The sequence below is a fragment of the Macaca thibetana genome, chromosome 1 (genome assembly GCF_024542745.1).
Source record: "Macaca thibetana thibetana isolate TM-01 chromosome 1, ASM2454274v1, whole genome shotgun sequence".
NCBI lineage: Eukaryota > Metazoa > Chordata > Mammalia > Primates > Cercopithecidae > Macaca > Macaca thibetana.
Window position 1 is genome coordinate 182,447,747 of NC_065578.1, and position 27,810 is coordinate 182,475,556.

The 27,810-nt window shown below is 35.4% G+C and overlaps 1 protein-coding gene across 2 annotated transcripts in view; it reads right to left on the minus strand.

The window, feature by feature from the left end:
* XPR1 (xenotropic and polytropic retrovirus receptor 1) overlaps positions 1-27,810 on the minus strand; it is a 267,712-nt gene that overhangs the window by 19,505 nt on the left and 220,397 nt on the right. Inside the window, exon 11 of one of the 2 annotated variants that reach the window (XM_050766256.1) lies at positions 26,624-26,818. The exons of the other annotated variant lie outside the window; for it this stretch is intronic. Coding sequence (XP_050622213.1) covers positions 26,624-26,818 — 195 coding nt within the window. The remainder of the gene's footprint in view (positions 1-26,623; positions 26,819-27,810) is intronic. 2 annotated transcript variants of the gene reach the window in all.

A 27,810-nucleotide genomic window follows, 5' to 3' on the forward strand; every position in this document is an offset into this window, starting at 1 on the left:
AGATTTTAAGTATAAGTCTTATCCTTAGAGTGTAATTCTTACAGTGGTACAATGGATCTGGTGTTTCTCTTTTGTAAGCTCATATTATTTCTTGTTTTTTTTTTTCTTTTTAGTCACATCCTGCTCATTTTGACAAACGCAGAGTCATGTACCCAACACTGCAATCAAGATACAGACCATCTCCATAAATCCAAAGAATTCCCACCACCCCATTGTAGCCTCATGGACAACCACCAGTTTGTGTTCTCTTCTGGTAGTTTTGCCTTTTTGAGAGGGTCACATAAAATGGAACCACTTAGTATGTAGCATTTCGAGTCTGGTTGTTTTCACTTAACATAATATATTAAAGATTCGTCCATGTTGTTGCATGTATCAGTGGCTTATTTCTTTTTCTTGCTAAATAGTATTACTTTGTAAGGATGTATACAAATTGTTTATCCATTTACTTGCTGATGTACAGGCTGTTTTCAGTTTTTGACAATTCCAAAAAAGTCACTTTATAAATATTCATACACAAGACTTCATGTAGTATGTTTTCATTTCCCTTGGGTAGGAGTGAGACTGTAGGGTAGTATGGTTAAGTGGATGTTTAACTTTATGAAAATCTTTCAAACTGTTTTAAAGAGTCATTGTACCATTTTGCATTTTCACCAGCAATGTAAGAGAAATTTAGTTTCTCTCCTTCTTCAACAGTATTTGATAATGTCACTAAAAAAAATTTAGCCATTCTAATAGCCATGTTGTAGTATCTAGTTGTGATATTAATCTTTACTCCTCTGATGACTAGACATCTTTTTATGTGTTTAATTGTCATATGTGTATCTTTTTTGGTGATGGATTTGGTAAAATATTTGGCCAAAAATTTTGAGGATGAATTTCTTGTCTTACTATTATTGCATTGTGTGAAATTTTAAAATTTATTCTGTATTCCAGTTCTCTTTCTGATAGGTTTCCTGCAAATATTTTCTGTTAATGTGTGGCTTGTCTTTTCGTTTTCCAAACAACATTTTTGAATGTGTTTATTCACAAGTTTAAAATTTTGATTAAGACAATTTTGATTAAAAATCATTTAAAAGCATCTTTCTTTTCTGAATCACGCTTTGATTTTTTATATTAGAAGTCCATATCATTTCTATGCAACTTCTATGAAACATACATGAGGACTTACTGACTTTTAAGTAAATATTCTTACAGAATATTTCAGAGTAAGTAATGTTTTATCTGATGAACTTCTTCAAACAATGATTAGCATACACTTGGTCTACAAATGCTACATTTTGGTCTCATTTTAATTACTACCATTATTTGATCTTTCCCATCTCTCAAGTGAAGAATGCCTCTCTCCCTGAAATCATCTGCCTTCATTGGTATTCAGGAGATGTCCTGGAAAGATATTATCACTTTAGGCAAGCAATTACATCTTATTCTCTCTTGGCTAACCCTGGCAGCATACTTTAGTGATGTTCAGAATCACAGAAAATCAAGTCATTGCTATTCTACTCTAAGCTGCTATCCATTATACACCTGCCACATTCGAAGCATAATTCATATTGGACATATTTACGGCAATGTTATCCATGAATTTAAAACAAATAAAAAATAAATTTCTTACAGTTTTGTACCCATAGTCATTGTGTGAATGATTAAAAAAGAAAAAAGGAAAAGGATTAAAGTACTAAAGAGACAATGTGGGAATGATTTTTTGAAAAAGAGAGAAGGAAAAGTACTAAAAAGAGAAATCAGAAAAATTACATATGGAAATCAACTTGAATTATGTTGCAGGGTGGATATTTTAAAAATGAAAAACGTGGCACCATGTGCAGAGAGAAATGGAATCGTTTTCTTTTCACCTAAAACCTTTCTCTTCTGGTAATAATTTACTAGTTTGAAATAAAATAAGAAAACACAACAGACTGGACATAGTTTTCAAAGCCCAAACCTATAAAGGTAAACTGAATTATGACTGAGTTTAGGATCTAGCAAATCCTGGATCTATTTCTATTACCGAAAAAAAGAAAAATCAAACCTTTGAATTGTGAGATTAATATTGTTCTCCAAAAAATGAACAAATATAGATATTCCCCTGATCTTTAGTGTGTTTTAGTTACATGTGCGATCACATATATTAATCCCTCAGGTGATTATCATCTTTATCCTCAGGGCAGACAAGACAGACATTATTATTCCCATTTTACAGTTAAGGGAACTGAAGTTGAAGGAGATAGTTAATAAATGGAAAGATAACTAGATTCAAAGTTAGAAGACCTGGGTTTGAATACAGACTGCCTCCTCCAAGCTTTGTGGTTATAGAAAATTCACATTCTTAAAATGATTGAGACAAAAAAGGAACTCATAAGTCCTCGGGCTAAATGGGGGAACCAGAAAGAACAATCCTCATCCAAGGAACATTTTCTACTAGACAGCATTGCTTCTCTAAGTCCATCCCCACTTGAAAATGAAAAAAGCAGTTTCATAAAACCATGAAGTACCATTACAAAATTTCTAACATAGTGTGGAAAAACAGAATTTAAAAGTTATTACACATATTATTGCTTATTTCATACTGTATATAAAATTATGTTTATGGAAAAAAACCCAGAAGTGATTATCTCAGATGAGGAAGTAAGATTAAGGAAGAAAGTGGGCTGAGGAAAATAATTGTTATTAGGGTAGTGATACAAATGATTTAAATAAGACTTTAACTTTGCTATATTATTTGTTTGTTTGTTTGTGGTTTTTTTTGAGATGGAGTTTCACTCTTGTTGCCCAGGCTGGAGTGCAATGGTGCAATCTAGGCTCACTGCAACCTCCGCCTCCTGGGTTCAAGCCATTCTCCTGCCTCAGCCTCCTGAGTAGCTGGGATTACAGGCATGCACTACCACGCCTGGCTAATTTTGTATTTTTGGTAGAGACAGGGTTTCTCCATGTTAGTCAGGCTGGTTTCAAACTCCTACCCTCAGGTGACCCACCTGCCTTGGCCTCCCAAAGTGCTGGGACTACAGGTATGAGCCACTGCGCCTAGACACTATATTGTTTTTATAATAAAAATAGTACATAGGAATTCCTTTACTAATTCAAGAATGTTTACTGAGTATATACTGAATGTTTACTGAGTATATACCTGCATTATTTATTGTATAATTACAATACTAAAGACTAACTCCAAAAAAAAATCTGCTCGCTTGTATATTCAGCAAACAAATACTGAATGTCTATTGGGTAACCTAACTAGGTATATTCTAGGGAATGAGAATGTACTGAAGAACTACTAAGGGCTAAGTCTAAAAGAGGAGAGAGAACGTAGTCAAAAACACAACGTGCAGGTACAATTGTGGAACTTTGCATAGAAAAGGAGTCAATAAGCCCGGAGGGGAAACAGCCAGGAAAATCTTCCTGAAGGAGGTACTACTTGAGCTGAATCATGAAAGGACTTGAGTTAAACAGGTTTATGGGGCAGAGAGAACCATTTCAAGTAGAATAGAAACCATTCATTCAATAAAGAGCACCGGCATATGCCAGATATTATTCTAGGTACCAGGTACACAACAGTAAATCTTGTTTACTAATGGTCAGACAAATTTCCTGCCTCAGTAAAGCCTCCTGTTTTGTAGGGGTAGACAATGATCAGATACACAAGTAAACAAGATGATTTCACACAGTGAAAAATACCATGAAGAAAACAGAACAGGATGATACGACAAAATTCCTTTAGACAGTATTCAGGCACAAACAGCGTTCAGGCAGAGGTTTCTTAGGTTGAGACTTGGGTACTGAGAAGGAACCAGACACATGAAAAGCTGGAGAAAGAGTATATGTAATACTAAAATTTCTAGTAACCATATTCAAAAAGGTGGAAACAGGTAAAATTAATAATATATTTTATGTAATCTATACCTAAAATGTTATCACTTTTATATTTAATATATAGTCAAAATAAAATTGATATCTTTCATAGTTTTTTGTTTCAAACTAAGTCTTCAAGATCCACTTTGTATGTTATACTTACAGCACATTTCGACTTAGATTAGGCACATTTCAAATCCTCGACAGATAGATGCAGCTGGTAGTTATATTATGCAGCAGTGCAGTTCTAGGTATCTAAAGGGAGATGAGTTTGAGGTGTAAAGATTGAAAGCAGTGTATTTAATAATGCTGTGGCAACAGCCCAGTGAGAAAAAATGAAGACTATAATTGAGTATAAGTTTAAGGAACAGAGAGGTAAGGCAAAAATTAAGAAATATTTAGGAACTAACATTGGCAGGACTTGGTGAATTTTGAAGGTGAGATAAAGGATACAGTCGAAAATAATAACTCCTAGTTTTTAACCTGGGTGAGTGGGATGGTGCCATAAACTAGGTTAGAGAACATGGGGCTTGAAGCACGCTTAGGAAAAAAAATGAGTTTAGTTTTTGACGTGTTGACTTTAAGGTACTTATGAAACATCAAGGTGGAGAAGGCCCAGGAAACAAGTGGAAAAAACTAAAAAGTTTCAGATACAGACTGGGGAGTCACACAGACAGTGGTTGGAATCATCAAAATAATTTAGAAGCTCCTTCTATGAAAAGGACAGGCTACAATGAGAAATAAGTCTTCCATCTATAAAGGGAATCACAGTGCATTTGACTACACTTGGTTGAGTTTATCTTTCCAGTGTTTTTTTTTTTTAATACCAAAGACTCAAAGAGATGAGAACTTTCTGAAATGTTACAGAGCTTCTCTTTATCTCTCAGAAAATTTAAATTCTAATTCTGTTTGTTTACATTTCAAGGTTTCTAAATATGTTTTAATTACTATAGAGTTATTATAGTTATAGGAATGGAGACAGTAAGAATAAGGATAGACTACTGTTTTGAGATGTAGGATAGAGAAAAGGAAAAGAGACTAGACCAGATGGCTTAATGAGGTAAGGGAAATCTTTTTAGAGTGGGGGACTCTTAAGCATGTATACAGGCTAGAAGGAAGGAGCCAGTAATGACAAACAGTTTGAAGATTTGGGAGAAACAAGGGATGACTGCCAGAGCTAGATCCTGGGACCAGAGGAAATGAGATCAGCACACAGAAGGAAGGACACCTTGTTACTTTAGACTGGAGAAAATACAGTGAGAAGGGGTTTAGATTAAATAAGTATGTAGGGAGAAGGTAGGAAACCCTTAAGACCACTATCAAAGGCCAGGCATGATGACTCACACCTGCAATCTCAGCACTTTGGGAGGCCAGGGCAGGCCAATCACCTGAGGTCAGGAGTTCCAGACCACCCTGGCCAACATGGCAAAACCCCACCTCTACTAAAAATACAAACATTAGCCAGGAGTGGTGGCACACACCTGTAGTCCCAATTACTCAGGAGGCTGAGGCATGAGAACTGCTTGAGCCCGGGAGGCGGAGGTTGCAGTGAGCGGAGATCATACCACTGCACTCCAGCTTGGGTGATACAGCAAGACCTTGTCTCAAAAAAAAGGAAAAAAAAAAAAAAAAAAAAAGGGTAAAGGGATGTAAAGGGAGACGAAGTTTCTGTAAGATACTCAAATTGATAAAATAATGACACTAAGACCAATATTTATTTATATAATACTTAGGACAGCCACTTAAAAGGCCAAGGCAGGTGGATCACCTGAGGTCAGGAGTTTGAGACCAGCCTGACCAACATGGCAAAACCCTGTCTCTACTAAAAATACAAAAATTAGCTGGGCATCACATACCTATAATCCCAGCTACTCGGGAGGTTGAGGCAGGGGAATTGCTTGAACCCGGGAGGCAGAGGTTGTAATGAGCCAAGATCACACCACTGCACTCCAGTCTGGGCAACAGAGCGAGACTCGTCTCAAAAAAAAAAAAAATATATATATATATACACACACACACACACACACACACACACACACACACACACACACTCAGAAACACTGCCAAATGTAGTGGCTCATACCTGTAATTCCAACAATTTAGGAGGCTGAGGCAGGGGGATCACTTGAGGCCAGGAGTTTGAGATCAGCCTGGGCAACATAGTGAGGCTCTGTCTCTAAAAGAGTTTTGTAAACTTAGCCAGGCATGGCGGCACTTTAGTCCTAGCTACTTGGGATTGCTTAAGCCCAGGAATATAAGGCTGCAGTGAGCCATGATCATGCCACTGCACTCCAGCCTGGGCTACAGAGCAAGACCCTAACTCTTAAAGACAAACACAACAGTATAGATAAAACAGAACTATAAAAAATATGCAAGTAAAAACATAAATAAAAAGCAGAGAGAAAACCAAAGAAGAAAATGGCACACTTATACCCTAACATTTATATTACATCAAATGTCAATGGTTTAAATAAGCCAATTAAAAGACAGAGATTGGCAGAGTGGATTAAAAACCATGACCCAAGGATATTCTGTCTACAAAAAATAGGTTGAAAGTAAAATGGTCAGGCACAGTGGTTCAGGCCTGTAATCCCAGCACTTTGGGAGGCTGAGGCAGGTGGATCACCTAAGGTCAGAAGTTCAAGACCAGCCTGGCCAACATGGCTCCACTAAAAATATAAAAATTAGTTGGGCATGGTGGCGCACACTTGTACTCCCAGCTACTCAGGAGGTTGAGGCAGGAGAATCGCTTGAACCTGGGAGGCAGAGGTTGCAGTGAGTTGAGATCATGCCACTGCACTCCAGCCTGGGCAAGAGAATGAGACTCCATCTCAAACAAAAACAAAAACAAACAAAAAAAAGAAAGTAAAATGAAAAAAATATATAATGTAAACATTAATCAATGAAAAGCATCAACGGCTATATTACTACCAGGTAAAGCAGACTTCAGAGCAAGGAAAATTACTACAGACAGAGAGGAACATTGTATAATGATAAAAGAATTAACCTACTAAGAAGTAGCAGCAATCCTAGTTGTGTGTACACCAAACAACAGAGCAGCAAAATATGTGAAGCAAAAACTGACAGAACTGAAGGAGGAAACAGGCAAATCCACAGTTACAGTTAAGATTTCAATACTCATTCCCAGTAACTGATAGAACAAATAAACAGAAAATAAACAAGGATAGAGAACTCAACAACACCATCAACCAACAGGATCTAATCAACATTTATAGATCACTCCATCCAAAAACAGTAGAAAATACTTTTCAAGTGTCCATGGAACATATACAGGTACCAAGAGAGGTCACAGAAATCAATAACAGAAAGACGATAGAAAAATTTCCAAATACTTGGAACTAAATGGTACACTGCTAAATAATTCATGAAGCAAAGAGAAAGTCTGAAGGAAAATTTTAAAAAAATACATTGAACTAAATGAAAATGACATTACAACATATCAAAATTTGTGGGTACAGCTAAAGCAGTGCTGACAGGGAAATGCACAGCATTATACATACATTACACACACAACTGCATACATTAGAAAACAGAGAAAGTCTTAATAAACTAAGCTCTCACTTCAAAAACCTAGAAGAGTAAAATAAATCCAAAACAAGAAGGAAATAATAATAATAATAATAATAATCAACAAGTTAATGAAATTTAAAAGAGAAATACAGAAAAATGAATAAAATAAAGAAGTAATAAAATTGGCAAACATCTAGCACAACTGACAAAGACAAATGAGAAGACACAAATTACCAATATGAGGAACAAAAGAGAGGATATCACTAAAGACTTCGAAGATATCAAAATAATGAAATACCTTAGACAAGTCAATGCATAGAAATTTGACAACTTAAATGAAATAAAATTCCTCAATGAACACAGACTATCACAACTCACTATATATATTTTTATTTTATTTTATTTTATTTATTTTTTTGAGATGGAGTCATGCTCTGTTGCCCAGGCTGGAGTGCAGTGGTGTGATCTCAGCTCACTGCAACTTCCGCTTCCCAGGTTCAAGCAATTCTTGTGCCTCAGCCTCCTGAGTAGCTAGGATTCATACAGGCATACACCATCATACCCAGCTAATTTTGCATTTTTAATAGAAACGGGGTTTCACCATGTTGACCAGGCTGGTCTTGAACTTCTGATCTCAGGTGATCCGCCCGCCTCAGCTTCCCAAAGTGCTAGGATTACAGGCGTGAGCCACCACACCCGGCCAATATGATATTATTTAAACAATCCTATAGCTATTAAGGGAATCAAATTTGTAATTTTAAAACTCCTCCCAAGTACATCTCCAGGCCTAGATGATTTCACTGGAGAATTCTACAAAATTTTTAAAGAATAAATCTTCCACAAATTAGAAGAGGAGGGTAAACTGCACAAATAATTTTACAAAATTAGTATTACTTTGATTCTAAAACCAAAGACAGTATATAAAAACAGAAAAATATAGAGAACTACACCTCATACAGACACAAAAACTGTTAACAAAATATTAGCAAATAGAATTCAGCAATATATAACAAGAAATATACACCAAGTGAACTTTATTTCAGAGTTTCAGGCTGATTCAACATTTGAAAATCAGTAATGTTAATTCAACATCTTAATGGGCTAAGTAAGCTTAGAAGAAAATCACAGGATCATATGAAATTATTTAGAACAAGCATTTTAAAAAATTAAAACAGGAATAGAGGGGAACTTCCTCAACAGAACACCTACTGCAATAAATGTTTTATTTATTATACTTAATGGTGAAAAACCAAATGCTTTCCCTCTAAGATTGGGAACAAGGCAAGGATATCTGCTCTCATTACTCTTACTCAATATGGTACTGGAACCTCAAGCCAGAACAGTAAGAAAAAAAAAAAAAAAAAAAAAAAGGAAGTAAAAGGCATACAGATTGAAGAGAAGGAAATACAACTATCTCTTTTGTACATGACATAATTGTCTATGTAGAAAATCCCAAGGAATCTACAAAAAAAACCTCTCAGAATGCAAAAGTGAGTTCGACAGGGTCATAGGAGATAAGATAAACAAACAAAAATCAATTGTATTTCTATATACTAGCAATGAACATACAGACACCAAAATTTAAAAATACAATACCATATATCATAGTCAAACATCTGAGAACTAAAGACAAAGAAAATAATCTTGAAAACAGTAAGACAGAAATGATACCTTATCTATAAGGGAAAAGCTATTTAATGACAAGATTTTTCACTAGAAACTAGGGAGAACAGAGGGAAGAGACAGTTTTCAAGCACTACAAAGAGACCTTTAATGTAGAATCCCACATCCAGCCAAAACACCCTTCAGGAATGAGGGCAAAGGCAAGGCATTCTCGGATGAAGAGAAACTCACAGAATTTGTCACCCAGTAGGCCTCTCCCCTAAAAGAATGGTCAAAGGAAATTCTTTAAATAGAAAATAATAAAAGAAGAAATCTTGTAACATCAGAAGAAAAGACATAATATGCAAAAATATGGGTAAAGGCAAGATATTTTCCTTCTTGAGTTTTCTATATTATGTTTGAAGGTTGAAGCAAAAAATTGTAACACTGTCTGATGTAGTTATCAATATATTTAGAGAAAACAGTTAAGACAATAAGATGATAAATGGGGGAGGATAAAGGAATGTAAAGGGTGATTAGGTTGCTACATTTAACATAATCTGTTAAATGAAGGCATCCAACTCTTCAACATTTTACATATATATATGTGTATATATTTACACATACATACTTAGAGCAACCACGTAAGCAGCTATACAGAGATACATTAAAAACACTATAGACAAATCAAAATGGAATTTAAAAAAATATTCAAGTAGTCCACAGGAAGGTAGGGAAAAGAAATGAGAGAAACCAAAAATTAGGGAAAACCAACACAAAACACAAATAAAATAAAAGACTTATACCCTAACACGAATACAGTATTTCCCCCTTATCTGTGGGAGATACATTCCAACCATTCCAAAACCCCCAGTTGGTGCCTGAAACCATGAATAGTACTCCTTTGATAAAGTTTAATCTATAAATTAAGCACAGTAAGAGACTAACAACAATAATAATAAAATAGAACAATCATAATACACTGTAATAAGTTATGTGGAAGGCTGGACGTGGTGGCTTACGCCTGTAATCCCAACATTTTAGGAGGCCAAGGTGAGAGGACTGCTTCAGTCCAGGAGTTGGAGACCTCACCTTTACAAAAAATAAACAAAATTAGACCAGTGTGGTGGCGCACACCTGTAGTCCTAGCTACTCAGGAGACTGAGGTGAGAGGGCTGCATGAGCCCAAGACGTCAAGGCTGCAGTGAGCTGAGATTACACCACTGTACTCCTCCTGCCTAGGTGACAGAGTGAGACCATGTCTCAAAAAACAAAACGAAAACCATAGAAGTTATGTGACTGTGGTCTCTTTCTCTTTCAAAATAGCATAAAGTTTTCAGACTGTGGTGGACCATGGATAAGTAAAACTGCAGAAAGTGAAGGTATGGATAGGGTCGGGGGAATACTGTGCAAAAAAGGCAACAAGAGGGATCCTTGTGGTGATGGAAATGTTCTGTATCTTGACTGTATGAATGTCAATATTCTGGTTGTGATATCGTACTACATGTTTGTAAAATGTTACCACTGGAGAAACTATGCAAAGGGTATATGGGATCTCTCTGTATTACTTCTTGCAACTGCATGTGATTCTACAATTATCTCAAAACAAAACGCTTAATTTTAAAAAAACACAAAACTTGACTGTTCCTCAAAACCTTCACTGAGTTAACCACTTCCTCTTTCAAACCCCCTCACACCCTATACAACGCTGATAGTATAGTATTATTGCACTTCCATGTACTATTGTAGTCTATCTCCCTTACCAAACTGTGAGCTCCAAGAGTAGGTTTTAAAGGCAAGATATGTTTTGTTCATCTATGTATGCCTAGTATCTAGCAGTGCCTGATACGCTGAAGATGTTTTGTAAATGTTTGTTGAATAAAACTGGATGTGACAGATGTAATCAAGAAGGTAATTCGATTATTAAACTGTATTTATATTCAATTTATTATTTATATAGATCCTTATTTACTGGCTCCTCAATAACAAAATTATCTCTTCAGTGATTATAAAAGCATCAATGACACCATTTAGGACTTCCCTTCTTGACAGAGTTTGAGCAACTTTTCTTCTGCTGTATCAGACACCCCTTCCCAGATCAGATCATCAGAACCTCTTCCAATATCTTTCTTATGTGTGTGTGTCTAGGCTTATTTTTAAAAATCCCTTTCTGTCACATATTTGATCAAAAGCCTTGGAAACATTCCTGTAGTAGGTTATTGCTGTAAGGAAAAGTTAAGACTTTGGAATAAGCAAAAATAATTACTGTGTATATAAAATGGATTGCATTGTTTACACCATACCTTTCTAGGCTATGTTTCTATGGAGTTTGTACCTTTTCTGGTCCTGGAGCTATTTTATAATTCTGTATAAATTGTGGATAAATGCAAATAACTCTGTCTATAGGCACACAAATAAATTCTGTCTGACGGAGGTCCAACAATTCCACCTCACCCTCTACTCCTCCACCACATCCCACCTCCAGTGGAAAAAGCCAGTTTTGTGTCCATTTGTAAATGGGTATCAGCATTCCTTTACTCCATAGTAAGGGTTTGTTAACTAGCCATAATATGGAAAATATATTGCCTCTCCTTTGAACTAGTTGTGACAACTGGTTGGTTTCCTTTTCAATTCATGAGTTAAATAGAAGTTTGGTGTTTTTGTATTAAAAAATATCTATTTCTGCTTTTCCCCACTCCTTTTCTTTTATAATCAAATAACAATTCTGGAGCAGATAAACTATGCGTTTCTGCCTTCTCTCCTAGAAAAGACACAATTTCACTTATTTAAATGAAATGCTAACAACTATAACCACTTTAAAATAAATATAAGGATACTATAAACGTTTCTTTTCTTTTTTTTTTTTTTTTTTGACACAGAGTCTCAATCTGTTGCCCAGGCAGGAGTACAGTGGTACAATAATAACTCACTCTAACCTTGAACTCCTGGGCTCAAGTGATCCTCCTGCCTCAGCCTCCCAAGTAGCTAGGACTACAGGTGTGTACCACCACACTTGGTTAATTAAAAAAGAACTTTTTTTTTTTTTTTTTTTAGAGATGAGGTCTCGCTATGTTGCCCAAGTTGGTCTCGAACTCCAGGCCTTAAGTGATCCTCTCACCCTGGCATCCCAAAATGCTGAGATTACAGGTGTTAGCTACCATGCCCAGCCAGGATTCTATACATTTTACACAATGTCTCAAGTTGCTCATTTTATGAAAGCTTCAGGTAGTACATACATATGGGCACCAACTTTTTTCTTAATTGAACTGAAAAAAGTGGCAAACATAAGCTAAAATTATAGTCATTTAAAAATGGAAATAAATTGGAGTACATCTTTAAGCAGCTATAACACAGAATATAGTAATTAGAATTGAATATAAAATAAATGCAGATCACAAAGATGTATTCTAGAAATGTGAGAAATAACAATATGTATTCCACATTATGGTTAGTTAACAAACCTAAAAAGGGAGTGAGAAGAAATATAATAGGAGATATGCACAGAGAGAAGGAAAGCCAAAATGTCTTCCACGTTTTCTTCATACAGCCTGCCAATATTCTACACCAGTATAACATACCAGATATAAAAGATCCATCTGAAACAATTCTAAATCTCAGAGTAAAACAGTACAAAACTGTGATGCCTTTTTATATAAAACTTCATTTAATTTTTCTTTTAAATAAAATATTTTTAGAAGTAGAGTAAAACCTGTATTATCTCAAACGCTACCAAAAAATCAAAGTCAGTACTTCTGAAACACCTATTCAGATATTTACTCTGGGATCCACTTCATCAATTGCAGTATCAATCCACTTTGAGATATAATTAAAAATAAAAAATTTCAATAGTCTCTGATGACTTTCAGCAGAATAGAAGCTGATAGGAGAAACAAAATCTTTTTGTTGGTGGGGAACTCCTGGGTCCCCTTTCTTGATGTGCTTTGTGGGTGTGTGCATGCATGTACCTGTGTTAAGACTTCCACTGAAGTAACTAACACTTGACTGTCTCTGCTCTTTCTCATTCCTCTCTATGAAAATTTACACGTGTCCTTAAAACCTCCTTATGAAGTGAGTACCATTATCATCAGGTAACATGCCCAAGATTCACTGATCCAAAGCCCATATACTCTTACCCAGTGTGCTTTATTGCCTATGTACCATTCATCACTTGACTGCTAAGATCTTACAAAGAGTTCAGTAGGAGGAAGTAGTATTCAAATCTACTTTTACTTGTCTCTATATTTGCTCAACATCACATCTGTTTACAACATCTTTTGTCTGCATGCTACTTAATGTGTCCTCAGTCAATCACCTTTAGAAGAAGACATGGTAAAAATGCAAATTTTGGATCACCCTAATCCTACTGAATTAGACCGAAAGTAAAACCGAATATAATGCATTTTAAAGCAAGCATCCAAAGTAATTCAGATACACACCAAAATGTGAGGATCAGAGCATTATAGCATGCTGCCTTGTAGGAAATAACCTTTTAGAGTAAAAAAAGGAATCAATCCAGAGTCAAAATTCTGGTTTTGCTACTTACTGTCATGTGACCTTGGGCAAGCAAAATGAGAATAACACCTGTTTTCCTTTCTTTCAAAGTTGGTATCAGGTTCAAAATGAAATAATGTCTGACAACACATGACATATTTGCAAATAGCTCTATTAGACTAATAGAATGTAAAGAGCTAAAGGGGCCTTAGAAAGTCTAGGCCAACAACTTAAAAATATTTTTTAATAAAAGGAACTATTTTTTCTCCCCATTTGTAAAACAATTGCATGCTCATCATAAAATTCATTAACGGGCAAATAAAGTGAGAGCACTGGATGGTCATATTACAAATGTTGAGATTTTATTTTTGGTTTTTAAAAATTTTACTGTATTTTTTTCTTTTGAGATGGAGTTTCGCTGTGTCTCCCAGGCTGGAGTGCAGTGGTGCGATCTCCACTCACTGCAAGCTCCGCCTCCCGGGTTCACGCTGTTCTTCTGCCTCAGCCTCCCCAGTAGCTGGAACTACAGGCGCCCGCCACCATGCCCGGCTAATTTTTTTAAATTATTATTTTTAGCAGAGACAGGGTTTCATCATGTTAGCCAGGATGGTCTCGATCTCCTGACCTCGTGATCCACCCGCCTCGGCCTCTCAAAGTGCTGGGATTACAGGCGTGAGCCACCGCACCCGGCCTAAAAATTTTACTATTATTTCATTTTATTGTGTAATAGCAATGATCAGTAGAATAATAGTGATGATTGCAGACATCCTTATGTTAGTCCAAATTTTAAAGGGAATGTCTCTGATACTTTACCTTTAATCATGCTTCTAGCCATTGGTCTAAGATATAGAGTGACAGATTATATGCACATGTGTGTATAGTATTTTGCCATACTTACAAAGTATTCTTATATTCTTTCTTAAAAAAATTAACAAATGTCTCCTTGGCACCTACAGAGCTGACCACATGGCTTTTCTCCTTTGGTCTAGTGATATGGTAAAATTTAATTTTTAAGGATTCCTAACACTGAACTATTTTTTGCATTCCTAAAATATCTTAGTCACAGTATATTATTCTTTTAATATACTGCTCAGTTCTAGCTGCAAATATTTTATTAAGACTTTTTACAATGTTGGTGGGAATATAAACTAGTATAGCCACTATGGGGAGCAGTATGGAGGTTCCTCAGAAAACTGCATATAGGAACTGCCATATGATCTAGCAATTTCACTACTGGGCATTTCAACCCAAAGAAAAGGAAATCAGTATAACAAAGAGACATCTGCTGCGCCATGTTTACAGCAGCACTATTTACAATAGCCAAGATTAAAAAATCAACATAGGTGTCCAACAACAGATAAACGGATAAAGAAAATGTAGTGTATATACACACAATGGCATACTATTCAGTCATAAAAAAGAATGAAATCCTAGCAAAACAGATGGAACTGGAGTACATTACATTACGTTAAATAAGCCAGGCACAGAAAGTTAAACACAACATGGTCTCACTCATATGTAGAAGCTAAAAATGTTAATCTCATAGAAGTACAAAGTCCAACAGAGGTTACAAGAAGCTGGGAAGCATAGGGGAGAGAAGGATAGGGAGCGATTTGTTAAAGGATACAAAATTACATCTAGATAGGAGGAATAAGTTCTAGTGTTCTATACCACAGTAGGATGACTACAATTGACAACAATATACAGTTTCAAAGAGCTAAAAGGATAGTGAGTGTTACTAACACAAATGATAAATGTTTGAGATGGATATCCTAATTACTTTGATCTGATCACAGATACAGAAACATCACTATGTACTCTATAAATGTATAATTACCTTGTATCAATTTTTTTAAAATAAGGAATTTTTGTATGTATATTAATAAGTAATATTAGACTACAGTTTTATTGAGTGTGGTATTTTTCAGAATTATGCTAGCTTTGTAAAGAGAAATAAGACGCTTTCTTTTTACATTTCTAAATGGTTTAAATGGCACAAACCATTCCTTGAAGGTTTGAAAGGTTTTACAAAGTTTCACTTGTGAAAACACTGTGGTCTGACACTTTAAAGACAACTTTCCCTATTCCTGCAATAGCAGTTAGTCCACAGTTTAGAGTGTCTGTCTTCCTGCATTTATTTTGTTAACTTCTAACTTTCTAAAGATAAATTGTCCATTTTACCTAGACATTTACTCATAATTATTTTAAATTCTTCCACATCTATAGTTAAAACCCCTTCCCTAATATTTTGCATGTGAGTTTTTTCACGCTGTCATCACAGATGGTAGAAAGGATATCAATACCAATTAACACTAGTTATAGTGTACTTATACAACTTAATCTTTATAATAAGCTTATGAGTTGGGAATTACTACCTCAATTTTACTAATTTTAAACCAAAGAAATCTAGTCACTTTCTCAGGGTAACATAATTAGTAAGTGGCTAAATTAACCTAGTCCTGACTCCAAAGCCCGTATTCTAGTTCTCAATGTGAAAACGTGTCTTTCACTAAGACAGTGCTTTTAAAATTCTTACTGGCAGAGGAGTTGATTAAATTGAGAAGAGGGAGGTGTTTTGCTCTTTAGGTAAGAAGTACTACTTTCTGCAATAGAAAGTTTAATGACAGATTTTTAAAATTAATTTCAAATATCAACTTTTTCAGTTATTGAGAAAGGAAATAGAATTAGTCTAATATTCATAAGTGAGAAGACTATATAATAGATCTTAGAGTTTCTGCCTAATTTTCTTCAGTGATTCAGTGTTTTCTATACCAGCTATGAAATGTGTTGTGTAGACTTCAATATTCTACTTTGTTTGGGAGATATTTATTGGTTTGAGAAGATTCCTGGTAAGGATAAAATAGTTACAAGTAGTACAATTCTACCTTTAAAAGAAATATGTTGTGGGGTATTATTCAGAAGCAACTAAAAAGTATTTAGAGAGAGGCCTGAGAAGCCCACAGGAGAGGAACAAGTAGAAATACAAATGCTACTTATCAATGAGATATTTAGGTAGATGTTTTATTTTCCTTCCTATTAAGTGGCGCCATTGTTTTTTTGTGTTTGTTTGTTTTACTATGCGAAGAAAATACCATGTGTAGTGTATGAAAAGTTTTTTCCCTCTGAATATTTTCATGAAAACCATATCTGATACCTATCCAAAGTATCAATGAAATTAAGAATTAGCTGTAGTGTATGAAAAGTTTCTTCACTCTGAATATTTTCATGAAAACTGTATCTTATACCTATCCAAAGTATCAATGAAATTAAGTATTAGCCAGGCGCCGTGGCTCACGCCTGTAATCCCAATACTTTGGGAGCCCAAGCTGGGCAGGTCACCTGTGGTAAGGTCAGGAGTTCGAGACCAGCATGGCCAACATGGTGAAACCCTGTCTCTACTAATAATACAAAAATTAGCTGGGTGTGGTAGTGGGCATCTGTAATCCCAGCTACTCAGGAGGCTGAGGCAGGAGAATTGCTTGAACCTGGAAGGCGGAGGTTGCAGTGAGCCAAGATTGTACCACTAGACTCCAGTATGCATGACAGAGCAAGATTCCATCTCAAAAAAAAAAAAAAAAAAAAAAAAGAAAAGAAATTCAACATTAGCCCACTGGTCTTTTGTTCATTACATTCTAAGAAGCATGCTCACAACATTCCTTATTTATTAACAATATACATTGAGAAAATTGCTAGCCAGCTTTAACAAATTACCCTAACTACCCTTGATATTTCTTTTTTTTTTTTTTTTTTGAGACGAAGTCTCGCTCTGTAGCCCAGGCTAGAGTGCAGTGGCATGATCTCAGGTCACTGCAACCTTCACCTCCCGGTAGCTGGAATTACAGGTGCATGCCACTCCACCTGGCTAATTTTTTGTATTTTTTAGTAGAGACAGGGTTTTGCCATGTTGGCCAGGCTGGTCTTGAACTCCCAACCTCAGGTAATCTGCCCGCCTTGGCCTCCCAAAGTGTTAGGACTACAGGCGTGAGTCATAGCATCCGGCCCCCTTGATATTTCTTAAAACCTAAAAAAGAATACAACACTAAGCAAATTAATCATGTCAACTATTCTGCCATCACTTGAAACAACATTAATGTTAGTTTTGTTTCCTTCCAATTCAAGAATGACTTTCGATTTTCCAGCAGAGAGAAATTATTTTCATATTTTGGCCGAGTCCACATTGCTCTTAATTAAAGTGTGCCAGCTGTGTGAAGTGGCTCAGGCCTGTAATCCCAGCTTTGGAAGACTGAGTTTGAGACTAGCCTGGGTAGTCCCAGCTACTCAGGAGGCTGAGGTGGGAGGATCCCTTGAGCCTAGGAGTTTGAGGCTACAGTGAGATACGACCAAGCTACTCACTGCACTCCAGCCTGGGTGAGAGAGCAAGACTATCTGTGAAAACAGACACACACACACAATCATTATTCTTCATCTACTATTTGCAGGTGCATTGTGTGACTTTTAACAAGCCACTGTATAATATTTCATATATGATGCAGTTACTACAAGTAAACTATTCTCCTATTGCTGAACATTTGTTAGATTATTTCAGTTTTTTACTATATAATGTTACAAAGATACATTCGTTTTTGCCCAATTCGCTACTTAGGAAAAAGTTGTGGAAAGGTAGTTACTAGGTCAAAAGGTATGAATGATTTTAAGACTCAACAGAATTCCCAAAATGCTTACAAATTTATACTCTACCAACAGAATGAGTTTTCATCTCTCCGTAACCTTGCCAGTGATAGGCATCATCACTTCTTTGATTAAATATTATTTTAATTTGTATTTCTGTTTTTATTACCAAAGTGGAAAATTTTTCATGTTTATTAGTTATGTTTATTCTACAAAACTGTTTTAAGTCCTTTGCCACTTTAGACAAATCAGTTTAAATTGTTTTCTGTATCATAGTAGATTAGATTACATTTTAAAACTCTTCTCTTCCTTTCAACCCATCCCTGTTTCCATGACAGAAGTATACTTTCTTGCCCCATTAATGCAGGGTGTGGTGACTTGCTTTGGCCGAGCAGTTGCAAGGGCCTTTGGAAGCTAGCAGATACGGAGCAAGCAGAGGCTTAAAATCTGTGTAATAGGTCTTGTTTCTGTCAGTCCCATGTGAAGAGTTTCTCCTGGGTAAGTGCTGCTCTTTCAGTTGAGGCACCAGAATGAAGACACATGATTAGATCGAAACCCAACCTGCAGTGAGGAGCCAAACCCTGCCAGAATAGCAGCCTGAAGGCTATCCAGCTGAGCCCAGACGAGACCAATCAATTCCCAGCTGACCTACAGATGCATAAGCAAGAATGGATTAAAGCTGTTTTTAAGCTACTGAGTTTTGAAGGGTTGGTTTATTATGCTGTTAATAGCCGATGAGTACACTTACTGTATTATACTATAAAACTCTAAGGGAAAGACAGTCACATACAATCTATTATGTTCCTTAGAGTACCATATACTTAGCAGGAACTCAAGGTCTGTAAGTACATTTGCCTGCTCATTTTTTTCTCTTTCTTTTCTTTTTGCTGTAAATACCTAGATACAATGACATTTTCTGATGTTTATACTTTTCACCATAGCTTTCTCATGTAAAATTATATATAATATAAAGTATATAAATTAAAACAAAAATAAAAAATTCGACTTTCAAGCAATTGGTCTTTACATTTCTCTTCAATTAGACAAACTCTTGTATAAAAATTTTTCAACCATTTCTTTTCTTCTTTCTTTTTTCTTTTTTTTGAGATGGAGTTTTGCCCTGTTGCCCAGGCTGGAGTGCAATGGCATGATCTCGGCTCACTGCAACCTCTGCCTCCAGGGTTCAAATGATTCTCCTGCCTCACCTCCTGAGTAGCTGGGATTACAGGTGCCTGCCACCACACCCAGCTAATTTTTGTATTTTTAGTAGAGATGGGGTTTCACCATGTTGGCCAGGCTGGTCTCAAACTCCTGACCTCGTGATCCACCCACCTCAGCCTCCCAAAGTGCTGGGATTACAGGTGTAAGCTATTGTGACTAGTCAACTATTTCTTTTAAACATCACAGATCCTCTCTCAATTTCTAAGCAATAAAATAGTAGAGACTTTTTAAACTTTAAACGTTTGTGCATGAGTGTTCCAAAAGCAACATAATTTATGTAGAAATGCCAATTACATCTATCAGTCTTAAGAGCAATTAAGAAAACAAAGGTGACTAGAGATAGGACTATGAAAATGGTATCAGGGCCAGGCGCGGTGGCTCAAGCCTGTAATCTCAGCACTTTGGGAGGCCGAGATGGGTGGATCACGAGGTCAGGAGATCGAGACCATCCTGGCTAACACGGTGAAACCCCGTCTCTACTAAAAAATACAAAAAACTAGCCGGGCGAGGTGGTGGGCGTCTGTAGTCCCAGCTGCTCGGGAAGCTGAGGCAGGAGAATGGCGCAAACCCGGGAGGCGGAGCTTGCAGTGAGCTGAGATCTGGCCACTGCACTCCAGCCTGGGCGACAGAACGAGACTCCACCTCAAAAAAAAAAAAAAAAGAAAATGGTATCAGGGTGTGAGCATATGTGTTCTTTTTTTCAAAGACTTTTAAGTGACAAAGAAGATGTAAAGGAAATTTAATTTATTTAAAGCTATAATTAATATTTTAAAAGCAATTTAAGATGGGATATAATTATAAAACCATTTAAAATTAACAACGCCAAGTAGATAAAAACCACTCAAGAAATATTTGTTGAATTAAAGTAAAATTAATAATCAGGAAAAAGGTCTCCTATTTGGCTTTACGGCATCGGCAGTTCTGAAGCAAATATTGTCAAGATAAATTCTAAAATAATTTGTTTATTTTCTACATTTTTAGTTACGCTAGGAAATTACAGTGGAAATATATCAATTTCGAAAGAGTTAAAGATTTGAACTACTTTAATAGTAAGCCAAGAATGAGAGCATTTATCCAAATGAGTTTTTAAAAATGTGTGTATATCTTTTTTTAAAAAAAGTTAATGAAACAAAAATTTCCCTAGAGAATGAAAAACAATTACTGTTTCTATTACTGTATAACAAGACTAAAATGTGGAAATTCTGGCATAACAGCCTATTATTCAGGGTAGAAAGAGGGTAATAAACTGGTCATACCCCAGGGAGGAAGCACTTCAGGACTATGTGTGCTCACTCAAACAATGATAGGACTATTGCACTGAAGGCCCTGAGCTATTGCTGAGGAATCCTCATTAGGGGGCACAGCAACCCTTAGAGAATGTTAAGAAGGGATCTAGAAAGATCTGGGCACTGGAAAACAACCACACAGACATAAATGAACTCTTAATTGTGCTGAGAATACTTCTTTGTTCCAAATATTTTATAAAATCTAGTAGCAAATGCTTTTTAGCAAACACTAACAAAAAGTCTAAAGTAAAATATGAAATCAAAGAGTAACAAAGAGCTAACTAAACCACTAAAAATTAATATTTTAGAATGTTACAAACTGTAAATGAAAAATAGAAAATCTAATGAAATGCTCTCCCTCAACAACCACTTAGAAATAACAACATAATGGCCTTTTCTATTATTGTACCTCCCACAGGCTTTTCTTTGCTAAAGCCAAGAAACCTCAAGGACTCACAAAAACCATTTAAAACACTTTTGTGCCTCCTCCAATCCCAATTCCAACAAAACACTTGTAGGAGTTGCCTTCAAATTTAGCCATGCAATGAAATGTGAATTCTTAAAATGTGGAGATTGGCTGCTAGCTAAATTCCTTTGTTTCTAAAATCAATGATAGAAAAAATAAACTGAAATATTTCAAATGTGTTTTCCTTTTTAATACAAGTGAGTGCTAGCTGAAATATTATCATCCTTAATTTCCCTCAAATGGGCTGCCTAAACCTCCAACCTCCTCCCTTACTTTTCAAAAAATGAGTCTAGGCACACAGTTAACTCTTACACCTCCATTTTTACAAATCATGCAGCATAACATGAGACACTTTAGAACAATCTTGAAAATGCCCCTAATATAATGCTGTTGCTATGGTAACTCCTGCAGGCTAGTTCTTTGAAAAGACTCAGATCTCTGAATCCGAACAAGGTTACCTCACCATCTTTTACTCCTTGCCCCTCTAAAATTTATCACTTGTAACAGTACATATACATTTCATAGAAAAGTATCTACCTAATTAATCATATTGAATCTATTCTTTTGGCTCAATGATTATTTCTAAAGTCCATGTTTTCTAGTGCCTTTTCTCTTGGAATAGTATCCAAAAAAAAAAAAAAAAAAAAAACAAATCAAATTCCACTTGTTTGATGTTTTTATTTTTCCCATTTCCCATGTTCTTTAACAAATTCTACTTCTGATCAATATTCAATGCCAATTTTTCTATCAATGGTTCCTCTGAGCTGTCTTTTCAATTTTTTTGCCTCGATTTGAAGCTTTTTGATTAAAAATTTTAGTGATATGGATATTTAACATGTAGCAACCATGACATTTTTAAAATTTTATTTTACCAATATGATTAAGATATATAACCAATGGTCCATCTAAAAAGTGTTTTTGTTTCTGGTTTTTAAAAAACTTCAACAGTGAGTACTGAATAATGTTCAGTGAGTAAGTAGCTATGTTACTTGGGCAAAAAGCCAAATACATTTCTAATCGATACTTGCCCTGTGCAAGTCCCCTGGCCAAGACAATCATTAAGGATTTCTCTTTAAAAGACTCTGTAAAGCAAGACATATAGCAGCTCTAGTCAGCAAAGAAAATATTTCATTTTATCATAAATTCCCTTGTAGCATACTAAGAGTCTAAGGAGATTTCATGTGTACTCTTTTATTTACTATTTAAAACAAACCTGTGAAACAAAAAGAACAGGTACCATTATCTCCACTTTAAAGATGTGGCTTTGTCTGAAAAAAAAAAATCCCTAGGCTGAAGAATAGAATTGAGAAATACTACACCTCTACCACTCACAAATTACATGGCCTTGAGCAAGGCACATAACGGGTAACTAGAATCCTCCTTAACTTAATATAAACAACAGGATACAGCTTAGATGTTACCTCACAGAAGTCTTCCTCCCATCCTAAGGCCTAGGAGACTGAGTTAGAGACCTGTGCTGGGGGTTCTTCCAGTACCCTGCTTATCTCTTTATACTCTATTTTTATGCCTTAAAAAAAAAACTGTGGTAAAAACAAATAAAATTTACCATTTTAGCCATGTCTAAAACAGTATACTTAACAGTAGTATTAAGAACCAATTAATGTCTTTTTGTCTATTCCCCTACTAGATTATAAAGGGCAAGAATTGTGTTTTGTCACTATATTTTTAGTGCTTAGCATGGCATGTTACATAAAATATTCTTAGTAAGTACTTGGTGAATGTATCCTTGCTTTGCCTGCCTGTCTGTCCACCTATCTACGTGGTCATGCATCTAACTCAGAACTAGAATGAAGGAATGAGGTGCTTACACATGGATATATATATATTTTTTTTCAATTTTTTCGTCTATTTTAAGCTTTTTGGTTAAAAATTTTAGTGATATGAATATTTAACATGTAGCAACTATACAGTTTTTTTTTAATTTTAGCAATATGATTAAGATATATAACCAATGGTCCATCGAAAAAATATTTTTGTTTCTGGTTTTTAAAAAACTTTTACTGTGGGCAAAAAACTGTGTCCAATTTATATATATATAAATACACACACACACATAAAAATAAACATGTAAACCTGAAGTCAAAATTTTTTCCACTTGTCTGACTGATTTCCCAATTAGGGTATGAAGAGGATCAGAGTATGCCATCCCCAAATATGCCACTTTGGCATAAGGATTATTATTTTGAGCTGAAGGCAACTGAGAGACCCTCAGATGAAGGGAAATATATCTGCCCTCCCTCTTTTTGTCTAAAAGCAGGGCATACATTCCTTTTGTAAATGTAATATAAATTTCCATTTCTAAAGCTGATGCTCTCACTCCATACTAGGAAGAGGACGGCAACACTTCTTCACCAGAGATGACACTTATCAATAGAGAAGACACCAACTTTGGTACACACAACAAACCTTACTAAATAATCCTTTTCTTTCATTAGAATCCCCATATATTTACCTTTTCACAAATTACCACCAAGAAGCCCAACCCCCTACCTTTGTTTAAACTTACTTTTTCACAATTTATCACTCTTTGTAAAAATGGTATAAAAGCCCCCTCCACCCCCTGGTCTAAACATTTCTTTTGGGTCTTCTTTTCTATGAAGACCTCTGTGTACATAACAAACCTTTTCTTTTACTCATCTGTCTGCTGTCAATTTCATTTGCAGGCCCCAATTACTTAAGAGGGTAGAGGAGTAAGTTTTTCCTCCCCTACAGGTATATTGCAGATATTTTCCATAGCTCAGATGAGTATAATCTGAAGTTCCAGATTTTTTGCAAAAGGACATTTAAAGAATATGATAAAAGTATTTCATTATAAAATATTGCACTGGAAAATGTGTACTGAAATTAACAATATTTTTATTTTCCTAACAATTATTTGCATATGCTGGGTTAGACAAAGAGCTTCTAAAAGTAACAATAACATGATGGTCCACTGTCTAGGTTAGAAAGTTAATGACTCCAATGGCTGGTTATCAGATCCTTTTTCATTCAGTTTATGTTAAATTATTTGCTTTATTTATTTTCAACCCTTTGCTTTCAACCAAGAAAATCTAATTGCTAAAAATATTTATTGGTGATAGATCACTATACGATTTTTTGAACAAATAACTCAGAATTGGGTAAATAACCCATAAATAACTCACTGATCTCATAAAACTGAGTGTTACTGCAACAACAAAACTCCTTCTATTCTCATCTACATAGCCACAAGATTTCTGAGTTTACTTATATAAAAACTGAAAAAGGAAACAGTAATAACATAAATTTATCTCGTTAAGAAATGTTTACCTGCAACAATTACTTATAAAAATTAAATTTGTAATACATTTGTAATGTTGCTTTGATCAACTGTGGGTAATTATCAGGGTAATGGTGATTACAACCCAGAACAGAAAACAAATTAATCTCTTAGTGACAGAAAGAATTTAATTTCAATTTACATGTTTATGTAGCAGACAAGTCATTAAAACAAAAATATATTATATTAAAATATACATTATAGTTCAAGAGCAAAGAGATGGAAATTTTCTATTACACAATAGAAACATTTAGTAGTTTTATTTTAAAATGTAAACATTTAAAATACACTAAAACTATATCTTTTGTAATTACTTAAACTTAAGATGAAAAATTTTGGTTGTAAACTTAAAAATGTCCAAAAGGTAATATGGTTTATAAAATTCTTTGAAGAAGTACGTGAGTAAGGAATGTCTTAAGCCCACAATGCTATTTAAACTATTACTTTTTTAGTTTAGACATTTTAGATGTGGACTGTTCACAGATTTGATGAATTTGGATTTTCAGCTTTTTACTGAATGCTATCAGTATACAGTTGACCCCTGAATAATATGGGTTTGAACTTCACAGATCCACTTAACATACGAATTTTCTTCTGCCTCTGCTACCCATGAGATAGCAAGACCAACCCCTCCTCTTCCTCCTCAGCCTACTCAATGTGAAGATGACAAGGATGAAGACCTTCATGATGATCCATTTCCACTTAATGAATAGGAAAGATATTTTCTCTTCCCTATGATGTTCTTAATACGATTTTATTTTATCTAGCTTACTTGATTATAAGAGAATAGTATATAATACATATGACATACCAAATAAGTGTTAATAGACCATTTATTTTATCAGTATGGCTTCTGGTCAATGGTAACTATTAGTAGTGTTTTTGGGAGTTAAAAGTTATCTGTGGATTTTCAACTGTGTGCGAGGCTGGTTCCCCTAATCTCCAAGTTGTTCAAGGATCAACTGCAGTTAAAGGTATATTATGTTCTAAAATATTCAACTAGAAAAACAGTACTCATTTTTACCTGGGATGGAAGAAAAGTAAAGGGTTCTTTGTAACTTAGTAAATGGAGTCATAAATACTATATTAAATCAGCTGCCCAATTTATAAATTCTCTAGTAACAACCTCCTGAATTATGATACATGCCTGGACTTAACAGCATTCCACAATATGAGTTAAAATTATGGGAGCTTTGGAGATGTGTTTCCTTTACTGACATACTTAGTTAAATTATATCATTTAACAAGAATGCCTACATCGTGGTAAAATTATTGGCTACATTTATCAATCCTACTCCAACCACAGAATCTACTGGAAAAAGTGGAATTATATTATAAATATCATCTGCTGCATCAAATCTCAAGGTTTATTGAAGCAATGTTCTGATCTTTTATGACTGTTAGACACACTTTAGATTAGCAGCAATTTTGTAGCACTGGCCAAAGCTCCGAAAATACAGTCTCTCAATTAAGAAAAAAAAAATCACTGAAAAAAAACTTTGCAAAGTATTTAAAAATAACGAATAATTTCAAATAGTAACATCTCTTTACAACCTACAGATGAGAAAGTGCAGCATCTAAGGTGTGGGCTGATATTGACTTAAAAAGACAAAGATGGAATGCATTTTACAAAAAGGAAGTGAGATTGCTGACTGACAGTTCTTGGAAAAAGGTTAAAAATTCAAAAGGAGTGACTGCATGTGGCTCAGAACTTAAAAGCCTTTTCTCTTCCCAACAGAAGCGCAGTCTCAAGTAATAATAGGTTGCCATGGAGATGAGAAACTAGAGGAATCAGAGAACTCAATTTGCAGTTAAATGGGCTGGAAACAATTCTTACTACTTGGTGAAGGAAAGCGATTAAAAACATACTTGATTGCCACAGGGAATTTTTTTTCACCAAGCCATTTCCCAACCTCATTAATGAACAAGGAAGTCTAAAAACAAATGGAAACCCAAGATATCCATAGATTGAACCCATTAAACATAATTCAGAATTTTAAACATTATCACAAATTCTTATTCTGGGTGACTGTGCTTCTTTTCAGTGGTACTTTTATCAGTAGATACTGGAATGAGACTAAAAGCATTCAAGAACAAACTGGTATAACTGAAGGAACTGAAATTTCAGTGAAAAAAAAGAGCATGACAAATGGAAAAGTAGCCAGAGTAAGAAATAGATTCAGGTAGTAAAAATCCAGGCTTAAAAAAATCTCTTCATAGTCAATCACAGAATACCTTTGTGAGTGCTGTAAAGGGCTGCAAACGTCACCATGAAGAAAGTTGTGGAGTATTTGCCAGCATTAACTAAATGAGGAAAGGCCCTTTTTGTGTCTCGATATCGGCGCAGGCACTGGATGAAGCGAAGCCAAGCAGGAATGCACTGAACAATGGCCCGCACACCATATGTATATTTGTGGCAAATTCCTGATTCTGTGAAGATTTCAAAGAAGAAAAATTACAATTGTAAAAAATAACTTGTTCACATCATTTAGTCATATAGCGTAGCCACTACCAAGTCTGAAAAAGCAAGAAACCTGGGCTTCAGAATCACTTTCTTCTTTGCAACTATCATATTCTCAAGCTTTTTATTTTTTTTGAGACTGAGTCTCTCTGTGGTCCAGGCTGGAGTACAGTGGCACAATCTCAGCTCACTGCAACCTCTGCCTCCCGGTTCGTGATTCTCTTGCCTCAGCCTTCTGAGTAGCTGGGATTACAGGTGCACACCACCAAACCCAGCTAATTTTGTATTTTTAGTAGACATGGGGTTTTGCCATGTTGCCAAGGCTGGTCTCAAACTTCTGACCTCAAGTGATCGGCCCACCTCAGACTTCCACAGTGCTAGGATTACAGGTGTTAGCCACCGTGCCCAGTCTATTCTCAAGCTTTTTAGTGATAGATAAGTCAAGGAGAGAAGGTAAAATATGTTGTGGGGGAACTAGTGGGGAAATCTGCTCTCTCAGATTTATGGATATCTGTCCAGGAATCACTTTCTTTGGAGTGTGATAAAACTGTAAGAAAATTAGAAGATGAGTATACAGTAGGAGGAAAAAACAGGTTTGCTCTGTAATTTGAAACATCTGGAAAGCCTACAAGTATCACCAGTGATTCTATACAATTTTGTGAATTCCAAACCACCACAACACAAGACACCCAAGAGCACATGCTCTTGTTCACCTACCTCCCCTCTTTTTTTAAACCAAGAACAAACTGTGTGTTTAAATAAGAATAGAGTTGGTAAATCAATTTTTCCTTGAATTCTGAAATTCAGAATTGAGTGTGATCAACTTACAACAGAATTGTGATCCACTGGCAATCAATAAAAATGTGTCAGCATCGGCTTCATCATTAACTTTCGTTAGTCACATGTTACATAATCTATCTAAATTAGATCTTTGTCATGAAGGCAAAATTCCTTAATAACT